Source organism: Catharus ustulatus, chromosome 13 (genome assembly GCF_009819885.2).
Source record: "Catharus ustulatus isolate bCatUst1 chromosome 13, bCatUst1.pri.v2, whole genome shotgun sequence".
NCBI lineage: Eukaryota > Metazoa > Chordata > Aves > Passeriformes > Turdidae > Catharus > Catharus ustulatus.
The window spans coordinates 4,595,887-4,618,111 of record NC_046233.1 but is presented as its reverse complement, the minus strand read 5'-3'; the positions used below and the strand labels follow the sequence as shown (position 1 = coordinate 4,618,111).

Genomic DNA, 22,225 nt, shown 5'->3' with positions numbered 1-22,225 from the left:
TTGTTCCTCCTGCTGCAGTGATGCCCTGAGATGATTAGTGGTATCTATTCTAAACATATTGGGACAAATCAGATTTTTTGCAAGCCAGTGCAGCTCTGTTGATTTAATGGAATTATTCATCTCTCTGACACTGACCCTTAGGCTAAGATTTTCCATGCACCAGTTTGCCATCTGAAGTAGGAAGTGCTGTGGAGGCCCTTGGACATGAGGGTTCTGCTTTAATGTTTATGTTGCTGAGATACTCAACAACTAAAGAGCGTCTGTAGTGTTATTTCATGTTTTGTTCTACTGACACAATGATGGGGGAAATTCTGAATATTTTGCCCAAGTACAGCAAAGAATAGAATTGGTCTGGAAAACTTCCAGTGGTGAATGAAACAATACATTCAGGTCTTCCCCAGCACTGGCAGCTGAATGAAATAAACTTTTCCTTTGTAGAACAAATTTACTTCATGCAGTCAAACCTAAACAAACATTCATGTATATTTTTATATTTTATAATAGATATCCTGTATATCCACACATAGGAGCATGACTTTAAACCTTTAAAACTTTAACACTGTCACCTGGAGAAGGACCCCTGTCTTTACTGTACATCCAAAGTCTTACATCTTCAGGGATCTTCCAGCTCAAAGGTCAAGGACCCTTCAGTTTATCACGTTGTAATTAGGAGTAGTGAGCTGGGACCACTGCAGATTTCATATACTCCCTCTCCATTGGAAGAGTCTTTAAATCTGCTGGTTTACAGCTTAAAGGAAGGGTTGTCTTCATTAATTCATTTGGTCATAGTCCTGAAGCTGACAAGGCATCTTCCAGGAATTTGAGCCCCCTGGGATCCTTGTTATCAGTTTTTAAATGGGCTCTTTTTTTGTGTGTGTGGTGTTCTTATCTGGAAACAGTCTGCTTGGATTAGAACATTCATTTGAGAAGCATTTGGCATTTTCTGTTACATGAAACTGAGAAGTCTTTCTTTGCTATCAGTCTTCTATAAAGCTTTTCAATGTAATGACTTAATTCAGACTGAAAGAAGAGAGTGAAAAAAGCTTCTGGACCCAAGTCAGCAAAATTCAGGAAACAAGTGTCCAAGCTCATACGTAAAATTGCATTCACTGACTTGTGAAATTTTAGGAAGAAATTCTAAAAATGTCACTTAACTCCCTAAATGAAGGGATGCAAGTCAGATCAAAACACTCTGCTGAGAATAGTCTCAGCAAAAGTACAAGCCTTGTACTTTTACTCCAGTCCTCCCAAACCAGGGATAAAACTAGAAGGTTGTAAAAACTGGGAAATTCCCTGAGTGTCTCCAGGACAATTCTCCTTCTGCAACACCAGTCTCGTATCATTGTGTCCTTCCCACTTTATTAATGCTTGTAAAAGTCTCTCCAAGCCCCTGAGTAAATGAGAGAGGAGTGTTCTTGGAAAAAGGCATTTTTGAGTGCTACCATATAGAAAGGTTTTCCTCTTATCCCAGGACCAGGCTGTGGGAAGTTTTGGTGAAGTCTGGAATGGTCTGCTCCTGTGTTGGGATGTGCCATGAAGAAATGTGGCCCAGTCTCACCCAATGGGATTAATACTGGAGTAAGGTATTATTTGAATAATGCCACTACAGCCAGGTCTATGATATAAGTAAATCTCTCTTTTCATATGAAATGTAGTCCTTTAAAGGGGTGAAATATAATCCTGAACAGAGGCTCTATTTACCACTTAAGCCCTATTTTATGGTTTAAGTGCTGACCTTGCACTGACCCTCAGTATTGGGCTGAATTTCACCCTACAGCAAAAATCTGCTGGCTGGAGCAGTGGATTAAAGAAATTGGGGCTAGACTTTTTACTATTTGCAAGACAATGAAAACAGGCTTATTTTAGACAAAAATGTTTCTGATTTATGAGAATTTCAGCGCAAAAAAGGGGCTATTTTGGAGAAAGTCTTGAGATTAGACTTTCAGTTATATTTTTGGCAAAAGAGCAAGGAAGCCATTTCATTAACTTTTCACTGTAAGTTATATATGGAGGGCATTTGTGTACACAGCTGGGCAGCATAAAACAGGAGGGCTTTGTGTGAAAGTATCCTGAAATGAAATTTCATTTCTGTGTGAGTTGGATCTGCGTTCCTGGGCTGCCGTGGCCAGTTTGGGATGGAACCATGGGAGGGCAGTGTGAGGCCCTCAAACCTTTTTTATCCCTTGTGTTTGCAATGGATGCAGAAACAGTGAACAGACCACTGTGGTCCCTGTGCAAAATCAGTGTCACCTTTTATAGCTTTGTGTCCATCAGATAAGCTCCCTCCTGCTCCCACGTACCCATATGGCTGCAATCATCGAGTGATACCCAGAGATTTGTTTGTAAGGAACTCCAAAAGCCACATGCTGAGGCTGGTGAGAATTTAGCTCTGCTTTGACCTCCCTCCTTTTCCAGCAGATGGCTGCTAATCTGGCACTAAATCACTGCTGAGCTGGGCAAGGTGGGACCATCCCAGAGCACCCCAGAGCTCCTGGGAGTGCTGCTCATCCTTGAGTGCTGCCTTTATAAAGGTGTGTCTTGTTCAGCTTCCAGATTTTACAGGACCCTCTAATGGCCATGTTGGGTTAGGGGGCCAGAGATTCTTCTTGTTTGGGGTGGGATGATCTGCTTGTTGCTCATCGAATCACAGAAGCATAGAATGGTTTGGGTTGGAAGGAGCCTCTAAGGTCATCCAGTTCCATCCCCTGCCATGGCAGGGACACATTTCAGTATCCCAGGTTGCTCCAAGCCCTGTCCAACCTGGCCTGGGACACTTCCAGCAATGGGGCAGCTCTGAGCACCCTGCAACATGGCCTCACCACCCTCACAGGCAAGAATTTTTTCCTAACACCTAACATCTAATTAATTCTTTTTTTCAAATTTTAGAAGTCTTCCCACTTTTCTTATCACTCTCTTTCCATGGAATCTTGTGAGTGCATGAAGCAGGTGGGGATGCAAGACCTTGCAGAGGACATTTCTCAAATATTATCTTCAAGTTATAATGGCTGTTCTTTATTTATACACATCATATTCTAGGCACTGTTATTCATGTTATTTGGTGCACATCAGGGCAAAAGATGCATAAGTGGGGATAGCACATGCACTGAGGATTCCTGCTCCAGTTCTTCATGGCAGATAACTTTTGAAGTGCTTCTTTGCTAATGAACCCATGTTCCACTCTGCCCTGATGATTTGTAAGCACTGGCATGGGGATCTTTATATCTCCATCCAAAACCAACTCCCACCTCCAGCAACTTCCATCTTCTTCCCATGGGAGGAAGAAAGCATCGATAACTGTCTCCACTCCCACACAAAGTAGGAGCCATTGTCTGGTTTGCTGCTATGTCCCAGGCTTTCCCTGGGTTGGTTCACATCAGTGTTAAGGTCAGACAAGCAGAATTGCCTTTGCTCCATGTTCATTCAGACAGATTCTTGTTGATTTGCACGTGATGGTCTGATGCAAACCGTCCACATGCAGGGTTTCTCATCTGTTGTGTGATCTTTAGAAATAAATAGTCCTGAAGAACATTCCATATATCAGAAAACATTGCTGGTGTACATATTCCTTACCCTGAGACATCTTGGAATAAACATTTCACCATCTTAGTGCTCACTTTCAGCCCTGGGAATCTTTCATGTTATCCACATCTAGACTTCAGTGCTGAATTCCCCAAGACATAGAGATGTTTTGGGACTTTTTAAAGTCTAAGCTAACCTAGAAAGCACATTAACACTCTTCTCCCCTGTATACATTTTGATTACTACTTCATTATGGTTCTACATTCTGCAGGTGCTGTAGAGGACCTTTCACCAGAAAAAGGCTTGTCATACAAGCAAAAAAGAAAAGGAAAGGATAAATTTGTCATTGTCCTTTTAAGAAAAATACAGACCAAGGCCATGATTATGCACTTGTTTCTGTCCCACACTGTGCAACATTTTTGTCCCTTTGTCACCTTTAACTGCCATCAGTTTCCTGGTGCTCCCGTGGCAGGGGTGCCAGGGCACATCAGTGAGTAAAAATGACTTATTTAGAGGCAGAGCCATGATCTGAACTGTTTATACTCTTGCTGCTGGTAAGATACAACCCTAGATGACCAGCCTCCTAGTTTTCTGTAATACTTTTGTAATACTTTTGGTTTCTGTTTTGCTTTGGGAAAGTTCTCCCTAAGAACGAGGCTTTGATTTCTGCTCTTAGAGGGTTCAAGACAGAAGGAAATTATCTTCTTCCAAGAAAAAGTAGAAAATAAATAACTGGCAGCCAGATCCCTGCCCTGGTTAAACAGTTTCTAATGCTGAAAGACAACAAAAATTTATAGACACCTTGTTTTGTTGACCCACTGTACAACCAGTCCATGAGCTTTTACTTTGCAAAGCATTAGGAAAAACTGAAGTCTAGGAAAGACACTAAAACCACAGCCTAGTTGTTTATTTCTGATACTATGTGGTTCATGATTGTTTCTTTTAGAAGGAACAAATAATCAATACAAAACCATGAATAAAAATAACTTTTCTTTAACACTGGATGCTAAAAGAACATATAGTCTTCTTACTGTGCCTGATGGAAACAGTACAAGTCTGTTCTCCACAATTCTTTGTTTATTGGAATGCCTGAGATCTATACATGAGGTATTTTTAAAACATTTAAACATAGAAGTTAAGCTTCTGCTCCAGACAATTTGTTTTACCATATTCTAAAATCCCAGTGCATACCACAGAAGTGCTTAAAGCAAAGAAACAACAACAATTTTTTTTATTTTAAAAACAAACTTCAATTTAAGATAAAATAATTTCCATATTCTTATTTCAAGGAAAATTTGCTTTCCTCATGAGACACACTCAGTTATTGACTCAGCTGCTGCAGAAGATCTTCAAGGCCCAATTCTGCTTGGTGGCACTTTGGAAAGGAGAAGTGCCAACAGTCAACACTTGGCTCTTTCTGAGAGATTGTAGCTCCTCCAAGCACAGAACAATCAAAACATTGCTAATGATCCTGAAACTCTGCATGGGGTCTCTCCTTAGAGCTGGAGAAATAAAACCTTGTGAAGTAGTATCACTAAGTGAAATGAGCTCAGGTAGCTGTGAGGGATGTACCTGGCTCCTGGGGGAGGTCTGGAGCAGAGGATAAATAACAATATGGGGACTCAGAGGGCCCTGCCATCAGTCTTACCCTATTCACAGACGTGTTAAAGTCCTTTGGACTTTTACACCCCTTTGTAAAGTTGAAAATCTCTTGTGTTCTAGTCTCTAGTGATGGAATAAATACTCAATTCAGTTACATGTTTGTTGTTTGCTCACTCAGCTTTATCCCTCTCTGGGACACTCAAACTACAAAGTTTCTTCTTGCTGAGTTGTTGAAGTGAACTGAGCCCTTGCAAGCAGAGGGCTTTGGGTTTGAGTGCATGTTGACCAGCCAGCCCTGCTCCATTGGGAGCTTTCCATTCCGTGCAAAAGCTGCATAAACATGGAAGGCTGCAAGTTTCCTTGCAGGAACATTAATTCAGGACTGCTTTGCTGCAAACTCCTGTGCAGCTAAAAGATCTAACACAAAACTAATGATGTGAGCTTAAAGCAGTGATGTGTATCTTATAGATGACATAACAGTGACTGTAAATTTGCCTTTTGCCCAATACCCCCATAGTTGGTGTTTTCAAAATATGAGGTCACTTGTGGAGTCTTCCCAAGATATTTTTTTTTAGGATTAGAGCACAACTGTTCTCATTAAAACCCATAATTTGCACCCAGCCATGGGCATTGAATTTCTGTCTTGTGCATCTTGAAAGCCTACTCCAGGAACTTCTATTTAACTCAAATCCTACTTGTTTTTAATATATGCAATAAAGAGATTCTGCTATGACCAAAAAGTCTGCATAAAGAGGTAATGACCTGTGTTCTAACTTGGCAAATCAATTTTTCCAGCAAGAAATACATCCTAAGAACCTTCCTTCTTTATGTGTACAAACAATAAGAAAATCTTTCAAATTTTTTGTGTTTAAAACAAAGTAGCTTAACGAATACAATGTAGTATTTGAAATACTGGTATTTGTTGCAAATTAGTTACTTAACACCCTTTCTTTTCAGCCTTTTAAACCTGAAAGGTCCCCATATTTGTTTTTTATGACTTCTCTACATTTGAAGGTCTATGTTTCTGTACATTCAAAGCGCTGACAATTGATGTTACTTTATTCTAAGACAAAACACTGCCAAATCCAAAGATTCTGGCTTGACCTTTGCTCATGTTTGAGAAAATAATTATTAATGTTAATTAATAATATTAATCCAATTCAGTAACAGTTTTGATTATTAAAAAATTTTCATCAATAGTAAGACGATCATCAATAATTATAGTTTAGGTCAAATAAAACTTTCCCAGGAATACAAGAACATTAGAAAAATTAGCTTTCAGGTTACTTTAAAATTTGGTAATTTAGGCCTTTCTGTACCAAAAGAAATTGCATGTGCACATTGCGCAGAAGTCAAGCTATGGAATTTTTATGGTAGAAATTTCAGGCCATATTCAAGCCTATAGTCTTTTTTTTCTTTTTTTTTAAGAAAAAGAGAAATATCTGAACAGAAACCAGTAACTAATAACTCAAAGTAACTTACCTTTTTTCAGCCAAGAAATATTTTGCTTGTCATGTTCAAAACTTTCAGCTGCTTTGATTTTTACCTTGTCTGTCTTGTCCTCTGACATCTGTGGGAAAGAAAAAAATTTGGGAATGTCAAGCCCTCTTAAAGAAAGTTGACAGAGAAAGATGTGCTCTGTTTAGATTCCTGCCATAATAAATTGTGCATACTTACACAGACACTTTTTTCCCTGCAGATTATTGATACTACATAATATCTGAGCCGTTAAATTTATGTTCTGTCCCTAAATGCTTTATCAATATTACATGGTTGCTGTTTGTAGAGGGATGCTTTTGTAATGTAACTATAAATTACATTATGAAATGAATTATAAGCTCAAAGCAAGCTGGTAATAGATAAACATATAACACAGAATAGGTATGGTCAGGCTGAGGAGGAGGAATCCAGGCTGCCTGTTTATTGTGGCTCAAACTTGCTGTAAAGCCTGCTATCAGAGAGCTATAATTACATAAACAGTAATAAATATTTATAAAAGCAACTTGAACAAAGTGTACCCCCAAAAAAACCCAAAAACCTTTGCTGCCTCCTGCACCAATTCCTTTGCTGTAACGCGAAGAATCCCAAACAAGTGCCGGTACCTGAGGGCATTACGTGCACAGCCCCTGCACTGTGGTTTGCTGCTAGCAATCAGATTAGGCAGCCTGGGCTTCTCCTCACTGCTTTCTATTGCACTGAATGCAGTCAGCTGGAGCATTTCTCTGTTTTTACCTGTATGTCCCAGCCGGGCACAGAGCAGCAGGGTTCAGGCGCCGAGCAGAGCAGCTTTTGGCCGGATCCCTCGCTGGCTGTTGGTGTCCAGCATTCCCACACACCAGCAAACCGAAAGGATGAGCACTGCACTCTCTGCCTGCCTGCTGTGTGGTGCCAGATTTGTCTTGCTGCCAGCATCAGCCAACTTACTGCTGAGGGTTTGGGGATTTTTATTTCCACCCCGCCTCTGGTGTTGTTTGCATGCACTTCTAGAGATGGGGAGAGCAAGGAAGGAGCAGGGTAATGAGTATCCCAGCACCAGTGGAGTGATAAAAAATATCAGAAGCTTTTCAAATAGAAAAATATTGGTTTGGAAATGTTGTTACTGCAGTTCATAACCCAGTGAATCTGTGAGAGGGGGAAAAAAATAGAGAGGGAACCAGGAAATTAATAGCAACAAATCAGATAACTGTGTCATGGCTTTGGCTAAATATAAGTTAAGATACTGAAGGATATAGAAATATCTAAATATCTATTTACAGCTGGCAAAGAAATGGTCTCAGCCCGTGGGGAGCTGAGTGCTGGGACCCTCCCCAGCCCAGGAGGGTGAAAAGCAGCTGAGTGGTCCCTGCTGGGGACAGCACAGGGGAACACCTGGGTGGGCTGTGCCATACCTTGATGGCACTACAAAATTCAGTTTGTTAGTTGGTTTTAAAAAATCTCTTGCTGTTGTTACCAGTAATATTACTCTAATGGTAGTAGGATTAGGGTGAAGCTTAAAGAGAATAAGATTTTAGGGTGCTCAGGCATTTTGTCTTTTGTTTAAGACAAAAAATGTCACTCTGCTTCCCAGAACTGAATTTTGAAAGGGTTGGTAGGGGAGTAGGTGCAGAATTACTCATTTATCATACTTTTTAAGTGATATTTACAAAATTTCAAGTAGCATTTGTCACCAGATACTGTAATCCAGGATTCTAGTGCTTAAGTGTGGCCAATAAATAATAACATATTCCCTTTGTTATGACAATTATCTTCCTCTATTCTCCCATCACATGTCATTCTTGCTAGAAAAAAATATGTTTTTTCTTTTTTTTAAAATATCCAACCTGACTGAGATTCTTCTACCATCTTTAGCTAATTGTGAACTGCATGCTAAGTGCCTACTTACCTCTCCAAATTGCAATGATTAGTCTTGCATGGTTTGAAAACCTATTTTAAGCAGGATTCTTCAGAAACAATTGCAACCACAGTGGGGGGGAGACTCTGGGGGTAATATTTTAAGATCTTTGTTCCATTCTCCTTGCATGCAGCTTTGAGAATCTTGTATTTCCAATTGCAGTTCCTCATTCTGACAGAAACACCTATTTTTCTATGTTGGTGCATCTGCTTTTAAATTTATCAGTGGTGTTGGTTCTTCAGCTGGATTTGTCAGGCTGTGGAGCTCCTGGTGGGTCCTAATAAAATTATGTGGGCTCCACACAGAGCAGTCTGAACATCTCTGGTGCTACTCTGCATTTCAGAAGCCACTGTTTAAAATGAAGATATGGGTGGTTTCCAAACTAAACTAGAGTGAAAGTTCTCTAGTTCATCTGGCACATCCTCACTGTTTTCCTAGAGGTTTTGTCAAAATCCTAATGCCTTTCCCAAAGAAAGTAAAACAGATGAGGAGAAAGCCCTTCTGCAACCACAGACCTGAAAACTGCTGTGGCTTGAGATAGCAGCTCCTGAAGTCCTGTCCTTCAGGGATTTTGTCATTTAAACTCTCTTTGAGGCCAGCAGGAGCCAGGATTGAGCCTGGAGCTGAGGTTCCAGGAGTGTGAGCAGCCAGTGGTGGTTGAATGAATGTATCCCCCAAACCATGACAAATCCCAGTCTGACAGCACCAAGCAAACACAGACCTGACTTTTCATGGGGTTTTATATCTTTGTATCTGAGCTTCAACAAGAGTAGTGCAGATTAGTGCTCTGAGATGTTCTCTACATCTGTGCTGAGATGTCCTGCAGGACCCCCAAGGGTTTGTAGCTTGTAAACCTACATAAATTACTGAACATGAAATAACCCACCAGTCAGTTAAGAAAACATTAAATAACTTTCTTACTCTTTGTATTCTCCATTACTGATATTCAATTAATGGTCCTAATGTTTTCAGTCCAGGAATATTAAATGTAACCTTTCATAATCTTGATCAGCTCAGTTTTCTACTGCGGACATGCTCCTGTGTGCTATTTTTTGCTTCATTTAATTAAGTTATTTTGGATAAATGCATCAATATTTCTGTTTCCTAATCAATCTTAAAGCAGTTAGAGGAAAGGCAACCTTGCCATACATCCTCAGTTATGCCCAGCTTAGCAAAGGAAGAAAAAAAACTATTATAAGAGAGGGTTATTAAAATATTGAGTAAACTTGTTTCTGTTAAAGCTGTAATTGAATTTTTAAAGCCCTGGCCCATTTTAAACACCGAACTTTAGTTTATGGTTTGATAATTCATTTCACTTTCATTTTATAGGTTTTATTTTATAGCTACTAAATATCTATGGGCCATCCCATGTTCATTTTCCTTCCTGGTTGTGAAATAGGGTATTTAAATGGAGGATTAAAAATAAAAACCATAATGCCAAAATAGATGTGGTATCAATCAGTTCCCAGATAAATGTACTGTATCAAGTGCTTGTTGAGATTCAAGAGTATATTTTTCTGGTCTGCTCAACTGGGACTGCAGTCAAGTCTTTGTGGAGCTGGAGAATAGGAAACTTTAATTGGTTGTAACAACCATCAAAGCAGAGGAAAAATTTCATTGTTGGTTCTAACAAGCATCAAAACTGTCCAGTAGTGGGTCCTGAGTACAAGGGAGGATGTGTAGCCATAGTGAGGAGACTTTCTGGTTACATCTATGAGTACAGCACTTAACATGTTTAATATCACTACCTAAAATTACTTTTTACTGGAGGATGTGAACTGTGTGCCTAAAAGTTGAATTTTCCAGTGTGGATTTTACACAGCTCAGCATTAAATTAAGCAGTTACCTCTTTCTTGCACAATCCAGGTAAAATGTAGCCACTTGTCCACTGGCAAGTGGCGCTCTGTATCTTTGGAATACCCCACACTGCAGTAAATGTGGTTTATTAAAAATAAAGGTATGAAGAAACTATGTCTTTACTCCCTTTTGCACCCTGGGGTGATCATTTCCAATAATAAAGTGAGTATAATGTGATGTGCCCTGTCAAAGTTAAGGAATCTCTTCTTGATCACGCATCTGTAGGTAGAATATTAAGTTGTGGGAACACGATATACAGCCAAATTATCCTGGTGATTTCATGTAAAATGCATGGTTTTGTAGCCGAACCATCATGTCCTGTGAGTGCTTCAAATGCAAAACAGGCTGTTTAGAGAGACTACCTCAAACTGGCACTGACAAATGATCTATATGCTGCAGAGACCCAGAGCAGTACAAAGACAGGATTTTACTCCTCATCACTCTGCCTTGTAGACACTCCAGGTAATTTTTCAATAATTCTGTGTCCTGCAAGAGGAGACACAGGGCTTTATTTCACTTTTCCACTGGCTGCCACTTTAGGTCAGTGGAAGTCTGAGAAGGTCTTTAGGCTGGAGGATGGAATAAAACCTTGAAAAGAGTTGCAAAGGCAGGTTAGTATAGAGATCACTCAAAACATGGAGAAAGACCAAAAAAGTAAAATTAAGAGTGGTCTATGTTTCCACTGAGCAGTAAAGAGAGAGACTGCACATCTTTCGTTGTCCAGGAGAACAGGGAGGTTACTTGGTGTCTGTGTGAAAAAGTGAGAACTGGGACACTGCTAGGAAGGGAGGATGAAGCCCGAGTGTGAAATAAATTTGAGGATGAGTGTGGTGCTGGGATGGGGAAGGCAGAGAGACCCAGTCTCTAGCCCTGGAACCATGAAAGCCCCGTCCAAGCAGGGAGAGGCTCTCTGAATGCAGTATGACCTGGACCATGTTCTCTCCTACCAGTCACAATACAAGCCCAGAGTTTATAATGAGTTTGTGGTAACACACAAACCATGTGTGCCTCTGTACCTCCTGGCCTGTAGCAGGAATTCCTCCCATGCTGTGTCGTGTTTTGCCCATCATGGGCCACGTTCTCCATGATCTCTGTGTGCACTGTCTTTATAGATCCTCCTGCTTTGCATTGTCGTTTGGGTGGAAAGTATCTTAAACCCAAGAGGTTTTCAAAACATGGGTGTATAGTGTGTTATGGGGTGATTTGACATTTTAGAGGCTCAGTTTGGTGCTTTTGGAAAGACAGGTGAAACAGACCCCTCATGTCCCTTGACCTGGAGGGATCCGTCCCTGCTCCAGGAGACTTCTGGACAAATGATTGAAAGCTTCTTGGGCATTATAGCAAATGTTGGGACAGACTTGTTATGATGAGATAAATAGGAATAAAAGAGGAAAATAAGCTGAATAATTGCTGCTATATCACATTATGTATAAGTGACACAGGACTGTGACCATCTCATGGAGGTGTAGCCCTTGGCAGATGGGTGCAACCAACCACAGGTACAGAATTTTATGGGAGTGTACAGGTGTAATGTGAAAAATTAAGGTAAATTCTTCATTGAAACAATTCTTTACTGCTGTCTAGGAGCTGGATCTCTTGGATTGTTGCAATTCTGCTAGCTGAACGATTTTACAATCATCTCCTTTTTATCTCAATGCAGGATTGTCTTGCCAATGCTCAGACAAGTTGTCCTTGAAGTCTGTGAAGACACTCAGGCCCTTTCCATGCAGTCCAGTGCTTTTCCATCCTGGTAGCAAATCCATAAATTTCTCATGCTGTCCATCCTAACTCTTCCTTCATTGTGGATTTAACCCATAACTCTTATCCTTTCTAAAATGCTCATGCAAAACTGAGTTTCCTCTCCCTTTGCAACAATTCTTACAGCAGATGAAGAAATCTTGTATGTTCCCTCCATTCTTATCAATACTTATATTTAGATCACATTCTTTAGCCTGTGGTCATGGCTTTGCATGTCATTGCTGGAGTGTCACCTTTCTGGTAATGAAGTGCCCAGGAGTGATATTCCATGTTCTTCCTAAGACCTTGCCCACATGGGATAGAGGAGGGAGTTTACTGGCATGTTTTACAAACTTTCTTCCTGCTTGCACATGTGATGTTTATCTTTTTTGAGTGATGTTTGTCTTTTTCATAACAGCCTGAAATTGTTGACTTCTGCTTGGTTATATAATCCAATGCTGTTCCCCAGATTTTTTTCCACAGCACAGCAATGTAACCAGTTGCTTTCCTTTTTAATATTACTGTTTTCTCCTACCTAAGCATAGGACTGGGCAGCAGTGCTTCCAGAATTTCACCCTCATCTTCTTCACACTGTTTTCCTGGTTTGTGAAGGTCATTCTGAACTCTCATCCTGTTCTCTAAAGTGCTTGCTAGCACTGACCTGTTGTGGTCTCACCATCATCTGGTGGACATTTGCAGAATTTCTGTGGAAATCCCTTACCTGTGCAATATAGGTGCTTGGAGTAGGTCAGAAATGAAGCTCTGTGCTTCCCAAACTACACGAGTGCCCCCACAGTTTATTCCCTTTCAGGAATCCATGAACATATTTCATTTCTGACCCTTCATGGTCTGATAAACTGCAGAGGCACCTTCTGGAGCATCAGTATGACCCATGTGGGGACACAGAGAAAAATCCCTCTTGTTTTCAGCATGTGCAAACTGGGAGCACTGACAGGCAGATCACACTGTCATTAACATTATTTGTGAGCCAGGTAGGCACAAGAGTGATTTTTTACATCTTCCATCAAATGTAAAAAGCTGGTGGCAAGTATTTTCTAATGAAGAGGAACCTGAGCACTTATGGACTCCTTTGCTGACTGGCAAAGCTTGACAGCAGCTCCCTAAACAGCACTATCCCAGAAAAGATGTCAGTGAAATCACTGTGCTTTTTAAACAGAGAGAAAACTGACTTGAGTGTTTTTCCCTCATGCTTTTAAATAAGCTGCTTCCCAACAGTGGTTGAAATGTGGTCGCTTCTCGGAGGTGCTGAGTAGAGCTGAGAAGGAGGGGTTTTGTCTAAATTACTCTTATAAGAAAAAGACAAAATTAGATCCCTACATTATTTCAGGAAGGTGTCAAAGGAATTTGTAGCTGTCTCAAAGTCAGCATTATTATTTCTTAGCTAACCACTACTGAAATGGGGGTTTTTTTTGCTAAGTTTGTTTGGCTTGTTTAAATCCTGATCAGATAGAAGGCAGCAGTAATGACAAATCAGCAACTTGGTGAACCCTTAGGTAGGCTCTCCCTGGGGTATAAGAAACCTCAGGTCAAACTCCTTCTAGATGATTTTATTTCCTTCCAGCTGGAGGGAAACAGGTCTGGCAGGAGAGATTAAGAGATTGTCCTAAAGGAGAGAATAGGCTGGGGGTCAAGGGGGTTACCTGGACTCTTTCTTGCTAATGCTTCTATGAGATTCTTTGTAAAGATCTGTGATTTGGACTAATGAAAAGTTGGCCTGGAAGTGTTAAAGGCTGGTTGGATGGGGTTCTGAGCAACTTGGTCTCAGGGAAGTTGTCCCTGGCCATGGAAGAGGGGTTGGAACCAGATGATCTTTCAGATTCCTTCTGACCCAAACCACCCTATGATTTTATGGAATGGTGAGAGTTGTGAAGTCTCAAAGATTTTTTTTAAGAGGAGATATGTTTCCTGCCTGAGCACATGCAACTGCAACTGAAGAAAACGTGAGCTCCAGGAGTTCAGAACCCTGAAAATAAGACCTGATGTCTAAATGAAACTGAACTTCAAAAAGAAAAGTAGTTTTCTGTCCCTTTTGGAGCCTAAACAAAGAAGTATTTATTCTGTTTGATCAGCTATTCGCAAATTAGGACTTTGTATTTTTAAAATAACTACAAACCAAATTTAATACTGGAAGCTCTCATCTTTGATGTTATCTACAGATAAGATAGAGCTTTGAAGCACTAACAGAGGCTAATTGGAACAGAATACCAATACAACCTAAAATTAATGGAAAACATAAGAACTGTTTGGAGCACTGTCCTTCTAAACTGGGACTGTTTCTTTTCAAATCCTACAGAATTTCAGGAAAAAAGTGAAATTCTATGGACTGGAGATAAAAGGGGAGAATTGTCTGATTCTATGTACCATGATACAATCAAACACAGTCATTACATTAGTTATTTGTTGTATTGTATTGTATTTGTTGCATTTTAAATATCAAAATCTTTCCAATATGTAGCAGACTGAAATGAGCTGGAGGAAGGAGTGCCACAGGTGAAATAGCATCTAATTCATGTTTGCATTTGAAACAGGCTCTTTTATCCCCTGTTTTGTTTTAGGATGGCATTACTTTGCATCCAGAACTTAAAACCAATATGTTAAAGTTGCTGGACATTCAGCTGGAGAGAGAAACCATGGAAGGGCAGAGCAGAGTGGAAATGTGTTTTATTTTGAGGAACCACTTGCCTGGGTACGAGTTCAGGCAGAACCTGGACGTGCTGCTTTGCCCTCTGGACAACCTCAGCCCCTAAACTGGGATGAAGTAGTGGAAGTAGTGGAGATTTGTGTGTTTATATCCTCACTCCCAGCAGTGTAAGCAGGCAATGTGCTCTCTAGACTTGTCCAAGAAACCCCCTCAGTAGTAAAAGGAAATGATTGCTGTTGCTTAGCCAAATATTCTGATATTAAGAAATGCCAGAACTGAGGTTGCTCAGGCAACCTTATTTCAACTCCCTCATTCATTAACATATGAGGTGATCATATGATTGAAGCTGCTAATTCTTATTTCATGCTGTATCTTGGGTTCAGACAAGGACTCGTGCAAGACAGCTTGTCATGCCATGGAAAGTCTGAGGACAGAGTCTTGGAGTTTTTAAAATATTTCACCTGCTTTGCTGGAAGTGTGAGGAGCAAGCAGGAGGTCTGTGGCCACTCTGAAAAAATTCTGCCAAGTGTGAATAAAATCTTTGAAGAGAACTGTGCTTTGTGAAGTCCCTGTTCCTTCTTGGGGACAACACTTCACCCTCTGCTCTCTTACCCAAGGGTAGCACAGCCTCTGTATCCACATTTCTCTTGGCTGTGGGTCCCACATTAGGCAGCATCTTTCTGTCCAGACAGGTACCCACGGACTAACGGGGATCAGGCAGCTCTTTATCTTTATCCCTTGTAAAGCACCACCTAGCCTTGCCAAAACTGCAATTGAAAATACTGTTGATGCCATTGCCTGCAATGTTTCAAACCACTCACCATGGCTGCTCTATTTTCACAACTGGTTTGCTACCTCAGTAGTCATTAGTCCTTAGCTAAACCAACAGTGACTCTATTTTCAAATATTACCTGGGTGGTAAAACATAGGATTTATATATTTTTGCAAAGGTCTCCTTTTGCAGTTTGGATGACAAGCACTCTAACACTTATTCAGCTATGCTTAGTCTCCTTCTTGAAAGCAGAAGATGTGTCTTATCTGTGGAAGTGAAAAGTTGTACAGTATCAGCAGCTTTTGTTTTAATGCCTACTGCTTTTTTCTTCTTGAGAACTTGGAATTTTGCAATCCTGTTAAGTGCCTGTATTCTCCGATAAATATTCTGCTCTCTTGCTGTATTTCAGTTGTTAGGTTTCTCAGGGGAAAAATGCAGTAAAGAAAGAAAATGAATAAATAAACAGTTCAAAGCCTTGAGTGTCCAAAAATATTGCAGTATCTTGATTTGAATAATCGAAAATTGAGACACTATTTGGGTACATTTCATCACATTGAAAGCTTTGCATGCAAATCCAAACCCTGCTATTCCCTCCAAATCTATGGAACATTTTCATTGACAATCTTTTTCTATTTTGTTGCTTAAAAAAAAAAACCAAACAAAAACCTAGCCTAATTTTATTTACAAATAAAGTGAATTTGTATTTAATGCAAAAAAAAAAAAGCACCAACTAGAATAAGAGGATTGTATTCCCACATAGTTGCAGTTACTAAAAATCCCTTGATTTTCTTCTTATATTTAACTGCAGAAACACAAGAGACACCTACATAGGATGCAGATCTATTTCAAAATATGTTAAGCTGTATTTCTGTTAGTCTTAACTGGAAATACTGGAAATCTAAGTCAAAGCAGCAACAAGACCCCTGCTCCAATACTTTACTGGGAAGCTTAATTAGAATTTAAGGCCATAATCCCAAATGAGAGTATTTTAGTGGAATTTTTTTCCTACTTAAACTCCAAAAAAAAACCCATGGATCAGCTTATTCTGAGTACTCTCGATATTTGAGTTTGCCAGAAGGATTTGTTCAAATTACAACTTTGGTCCAGATCTTTTATTTTCCATATCTGATCATAAAAGCAAGGAAATTATCACAGAGAAATTTGAAGAATGAGGGGAAGAGTCTCATTCCTAGCATCTAGCCAGGCTCTTCAGTTCTTCACACAAGCTGCTCTCCATAGCCCCCTCAGCCCAACCCTTTATTTCACATCTTTCCTTTAGTTCAGGCCATGAAATAAAACCCTGCTGACCCAAAGCACTCTATAGAATCAGGGAAAACTTCTGAACATCCTCAGATATGCCCAAACACAGGGAAAAGACCCCAAAAGGCATTGATTGGAGGGGGCAGTGGCTCAGTGGAGCCTGACACATCTCTCAGAGATGGCATGAGTGACGTGAGTACATTGGGGTGGGGAGCTCCAGAGGCTCTCACTGCCTGGCCCAGCTTGTTTGACAGTACTTAATTTTTAACATGTGGAAATTTCTGAAATATGCATCTTGAAATATCTGCTTAGCTTGCCTAGAAAGCTTTAATAATTAATGGGAATTCAGACTTGAGGTATAGTAATGATTTATATGGGGAACTGTCTTTACACAATCTGCTCTCAAAGCTTTCTAGAGTATTACTCTTAGTGTCTAATTAACTTCCGAAGAGTGATACTGCTCCTTTCACTACACTGATTGATCAAGGGCTTAACTGCAACTCATATTTTCCAAGTGATTCCCCAGTGTCTTCTCAGCTCTTATGAGTTCTTGCTGAGGAATAGAACTGTCTTGGACACCAAGAATTACTTTCAAGTTTTCAGATACTACATCTCTTACGTCAGGCTGTTCCTGTTGCTGTTTAGCCCCTGGAGCCATGGCACAGGCATTTCTGGTCCTTAGATATGGCTTTGAGTGATGTGATCTAAACATTTTTCCTCTTCCCAGTAGCAGTTCTTTGTAGAATATCTTTTGGAGCATGTTCCTTTCACTGTTTTGAGACTTGTGATGATAAAGATTACACTAAAATACAATAAAAATTCAAGAAACTAACAATGATTTAGAGCTAAGATGTGGTACTGCAAGTCCCAGCTACCAGCTAAGGACCTTGGAAAGACAGTTACTCCCTTGTTTAACCATTTGCATGCTGAGGGATCTGTGTAAATCACCTGCAGACATCTTAGAATGATCATAATTAGTATCATGTATATTTTCAGGCTATTGAGTATACAATTTGTTTAAATTAAAACTCCAGAAGAATAAAAAGAAAAGCTGACAGGACAGTGAACAGGAAATGTCTTTTGAATTTCAGGGTCTATTCTGTCAGTAAATTTGCTGTTCCAAGTAATACAAATCCTTAGAGATCCATGGATATGGGAAACACAAAGTACAGACAGCTCTTTAATGGACTCTCTTTTAAAGAAAAGATTAGGTCTCTTTGCAGAATAATTTTTAGGGTCACCAGAGGATGCTGGGGAAAAATTTTGCATTTTATCAGTAGTTAATTATCTGTTTAAGGCCTTGTTGTCCCACCTCTCCCCTGTTCCTTACTCGTGATCTCAATGGATGTCTCATTTCTTGGCACAAGTTGCCTTGTTATCCACAACCAACGTGTTTTTGTAACTATTTTCCTACCCATAGCTGCACTGACATTAGATATTGGCAGCTCATAGTTGGCTGATGCAAACCTGAGGAGGTTTCTGGGACCCCTCTTTCTGGGTCACAGACAGGCTGCCCTGACCCAAGAAATCACACCCCTGAAACCTCTTTTCATACACATCAAGTTCTACAGTCTGCTGTTTTCTTAACCAACTCCCTCCCCATTTATGCTGATAAGCCTTCTCCATTAAGGGCTGTTCTTACAGCAGTATTGGGTGTGCCGTGTGTTCTCAGGATAATTTTTTAAAGATGTATTTTTTCTTTTTAAAATTCCTTTAGCAAAATCTGTCCCTTCACCTTGCACCCCAGGGCTGTGCGGGGATGGAACTGGCTTCAGAGATTGTGTGCTCAGGCTCATCTATAACTGAGAGCCACCTACATTCTTGAGATGAAATATTCCTCTGAAAGGATTAATGGCCCCACCTTTTGAGAAATTAGCTATACCTCCATTTCCTCTTTCCATCCAAACAGCATTTCTGGTACTAATAACACCAGCCAGAGCAAAAGAGGAGATAAAAGCTCTGGTGGCAGAGTTCCATGTGTGAAGGAAGGTGTCATAAAGTCTTGGAGGGCTCATCCAAAGTTTGAACCAAAATTAATGACTGGCTTTGTCATTTACATCACTCTGGAACCCCAATGTATTTATTGGGAAACTTCATCAAGCAAAAGCAAGTCTGAGAGCCCTGCATTGGAACTTCCTGGAGAATTTAATTTCTCTGGAGCTAGAATGAGGATACTTAGTGTATCTTCATAAGTTACAAGCAGTTACAAGCTGGTAGCTGAATTGAGGCACTCCATGGATTATTTTCTCTTTCTTATGTGCAATTGTTAAATCTTCAGCCCATTCTGTTCAGGTGTGAGTGAGATTGGGAGTTGCTTTGACAAATGCCTATTGCTGGAATTCCCCAAGGAGAGCTACAAGGGGACAGATGAGCATTGTTGGTGCAGCATTTCTTCAAAACTGAAGCAATATGACTTGATGCAAATTATATTAGAGATATTATGATCTTGCTTCAACTAGATTCTGATATACTTTACCAGCAGGACGGAATGCACATAAAGCATCTAATGAAGAAATGAGGATCTTGTCCAAGCAGTTGTCTTATACAAAACAACTTGAATATATATAATTTTGACATCTGGATGTTGATGCTTCATTCTCCTGTTTGTACTACTATTTTCAGAATAAAGCATTTTGTCATGATAAAATAGTGCTTGGTACAGGTGGAATAGAAATAGAATTCGTTGTAGATGATAATGCTTTGTCCAAACAGGAAAATGTAAAATCGTGATTGTCCAGCACTTTGTATTGGTCTAGTACTGATCCTAAAGAAGGATAAACCTAGTCTTAAATTTTCTACTGGCTTTTTAAGTCTAATCTCTTGTGAAAATCTCACCCTAAATCAGCCACACAATTTGTGAAATGTACTCAAAGAATTGCAGATGTGGTTCTTATGTGATGTCATGTCTTAGCAGCACTGGTAGAAACCCTTTAAATGTCCTAAACCAAAAGTTTCAAAAAAATATCGCATGGCAGCAACACCACACAGTTTGGTACATCCCTATTTCTGTTTCTGGTGCTGCTTTCAACTTCTGAGCAGCTACTGATAAAATATTTGTGACCTCTGTGCAAGAGTAAGTGGGGTTTGGGCAGCAGAAAGTGTTAAATCCTGTAAGAAACTGATGTCTTAAAAAAATACCTGTGTCTCCTATTAAGATGTCTTGTTTATCAGTCTGCCTCCCTCTTTGTGGTACAGGGTAGAACTGCCTTGGCTTAAAAACAAAAAAGGTGGGTGGAAAACCCTTGCAAATGAAGGCACACAGTTGTCTTAGTGCACTTATGAATCACTTTGAAAAGCTCACATTCCTATTACAGCAATTTTAATAACAAAACACATTGCCCAGACAGCCTGATGTTAAATGTGTGCATCTCTTTAGAGAAGAAGGGCTGCAGACAGCAACATTTAAATTGTGGGGCTTCTCCAGGGTGAAGCTGCACAAGAGCTGATCAGTAAAGCAAGAAATCACTGCTGTAGTGTGTGCAAGGGAAGGAGGTAATAGGGATGCTGCTACCTGAGGAAAAGGGCAAGTCCTCTCACAGATAAAGGAAGACAGAGCTGTAAGAGGAGAAAACCATGTAAGGAAAGATTAGAATTTTTTAAAATGTGGAAAATTGTTTAACATTGAAGTTGTATCTCAAGTCAGTCCTGTCTATCCCAAGACCACTGCACTGTTTGTAACCTCAACTTTGCAGACCACACTGTTTCTCCTAGATAACAGGGATATGCAGATAGTAAGAAGCACAAAAATAAATTAGAAAAGGATTTCTTTAATGCTTCTAATAATGTATTTGGACATGATTATCATAATGAATCTTGTAAAAGGAATTTACTGTTTCCCCTTTTATATGATGTATTTCTGACCTTCACCTCCCTGATATGCGATTCCTATTCAGTGAAGGTGCCCATAATAGAGGGGCAAGAAGGATGATCAGAGTTCAAACAATAGGGTAAGAAATGCAGAGTAGAGCGAAAAAGCTTCCATTTTCCCATAAGCTGGGGCATAGAAGATACTGCAGCCTCAGCTCTACAGTATCTTATGAACAAACAAATTATGCATGAGTTTGCTCAGGGGACTACTCAGCTACTCAACAATAATGGGTAATTGCCCTCACAAACTTATCCTCATATCACTCATACACACCAACACTTACACTGAAAAGAAAAGACGCAAAGAACAAATTTCAATATAAAACACATTATTATTATGAAAATGACACATTTCCATTTAACCCTTTTCTAACAAAAAGAACTCGCCGCGTTTCAAAGAAAATGGGGCTGGGGAATTTTAAACGTTAGTCTCAGTATTTTCCCTTGGAAGGCACACTCAAGATTGTTTTACTTGGCACATTCTGTACTCTTCATTGTAGCAAAGGCTTGCGGGTATCTAATGACACAATCACAGAATGCCATAGAAATTTGGAACAAAATCCCCATCTTCGATACAATTCAGCAGATTCACGCCATATGGAAATCCTGCTGTTTAATGTAACACCATTAAAAGCCACATATTGCTAAATTCATCTCTCAAAGATTTTTGCAAAAGTTGCAGGAACAATATTATTTCTGAGTTTTTAACCTTTATTCAGCCTCCAGCATTCTTAGGAGTCAAACGTGTGTTTCATAACTGGAAATCCAACTACTTCATATGCTAGTGATATTTTCATTTCTCAAACATACGTAGTAGTATAATGGTCTTTTCTCCTTCATAAAGAACTAGTAAGTTACAATTGATCAATAACTGGGAAGGAGATGAACCATAGCTAGCACTCAGGGTCCTAAAATATAGATTAATTTGAATTTATTCTCTACATCTTCACCCTGAGCATCTTATTCATTCCTTTTCTTTGTCATATACTTTCAGTTCTAAGCGGCAAGTTCCCTGGGTCTGAGATTGTGTGTTAACATTTTGAATTGCAAATCTCTTTGGCATTTCTGGACTGCAAATGAAATCATTGATAAAGCTATTTGCTGCACAGCCACTCATCTGCATTTTCAGTCCATCACTTTAGGAAAATCTTCTTCTGAAGGCAGTGCTAAGGACATGGAATTTGAGTAGAAAGAAGGTGGTTCTGGTTGCTGTGTAGATGCTTTACCAAAGATTTAGCAAACACTTTCAATGTCTGCACAGATCTCAGATCTTCTTGCTGGGCTGCTCATAGGTGCAAGGATTTCCCAGCTTTATCTGCTTTCAGGAATTGCATCAGAAAGGGTACAGAAAATGGTAAAGAATCCATCCCCTTGTTACAGGGTGTTTTCCCACAATCCTGATGAAATCTGAAGCAGTGTTTCTATCCAATATTGAGAGTGTAACTAGAGAGACATCATGAAAATGGAGTGTGGTGCAGTTTGCCATGTTGAAAGGAGTGTTTTTAAACTCAGAAGTACCTCGTGTAAGATGTGTGTACCAGGAATCTCAGAGGCTCTT

At 39.8% G+C, this 22,225-nt stretch overlaps 1 protein-coding gene across 1 annotated transcript in view; it reads right to left on the bottom strand.

Moving 5' to 3' along the window:
* MDFIC2 (MyoD family inhibitor domain containing 2) overlaps positions 1–7,546 on the bottom strand; it is a 42,709-nt gene extending 35,163 nt beyond the window's left edge. The window contains exons 1-2 of the mRNA XM_042779704.1: positions 7,354–7,546; positions 6,604–6,691 (exon numbers count right to left, since the gene is read on the bottom strand). Coding sequence (XP_042635638.1) covers positions 6,604–6,691; positions 7,354–7,533 — 268 coding nt within the window. The 5' untranslated portion in view covers positions 7,534–7,546. The remainder of the gene's footprint in view (positions 1–6,603; positions 6,692–7,353) is intronic.
* Positions 7,547–22,225: the final 14,679 nt, after the last annotated feature.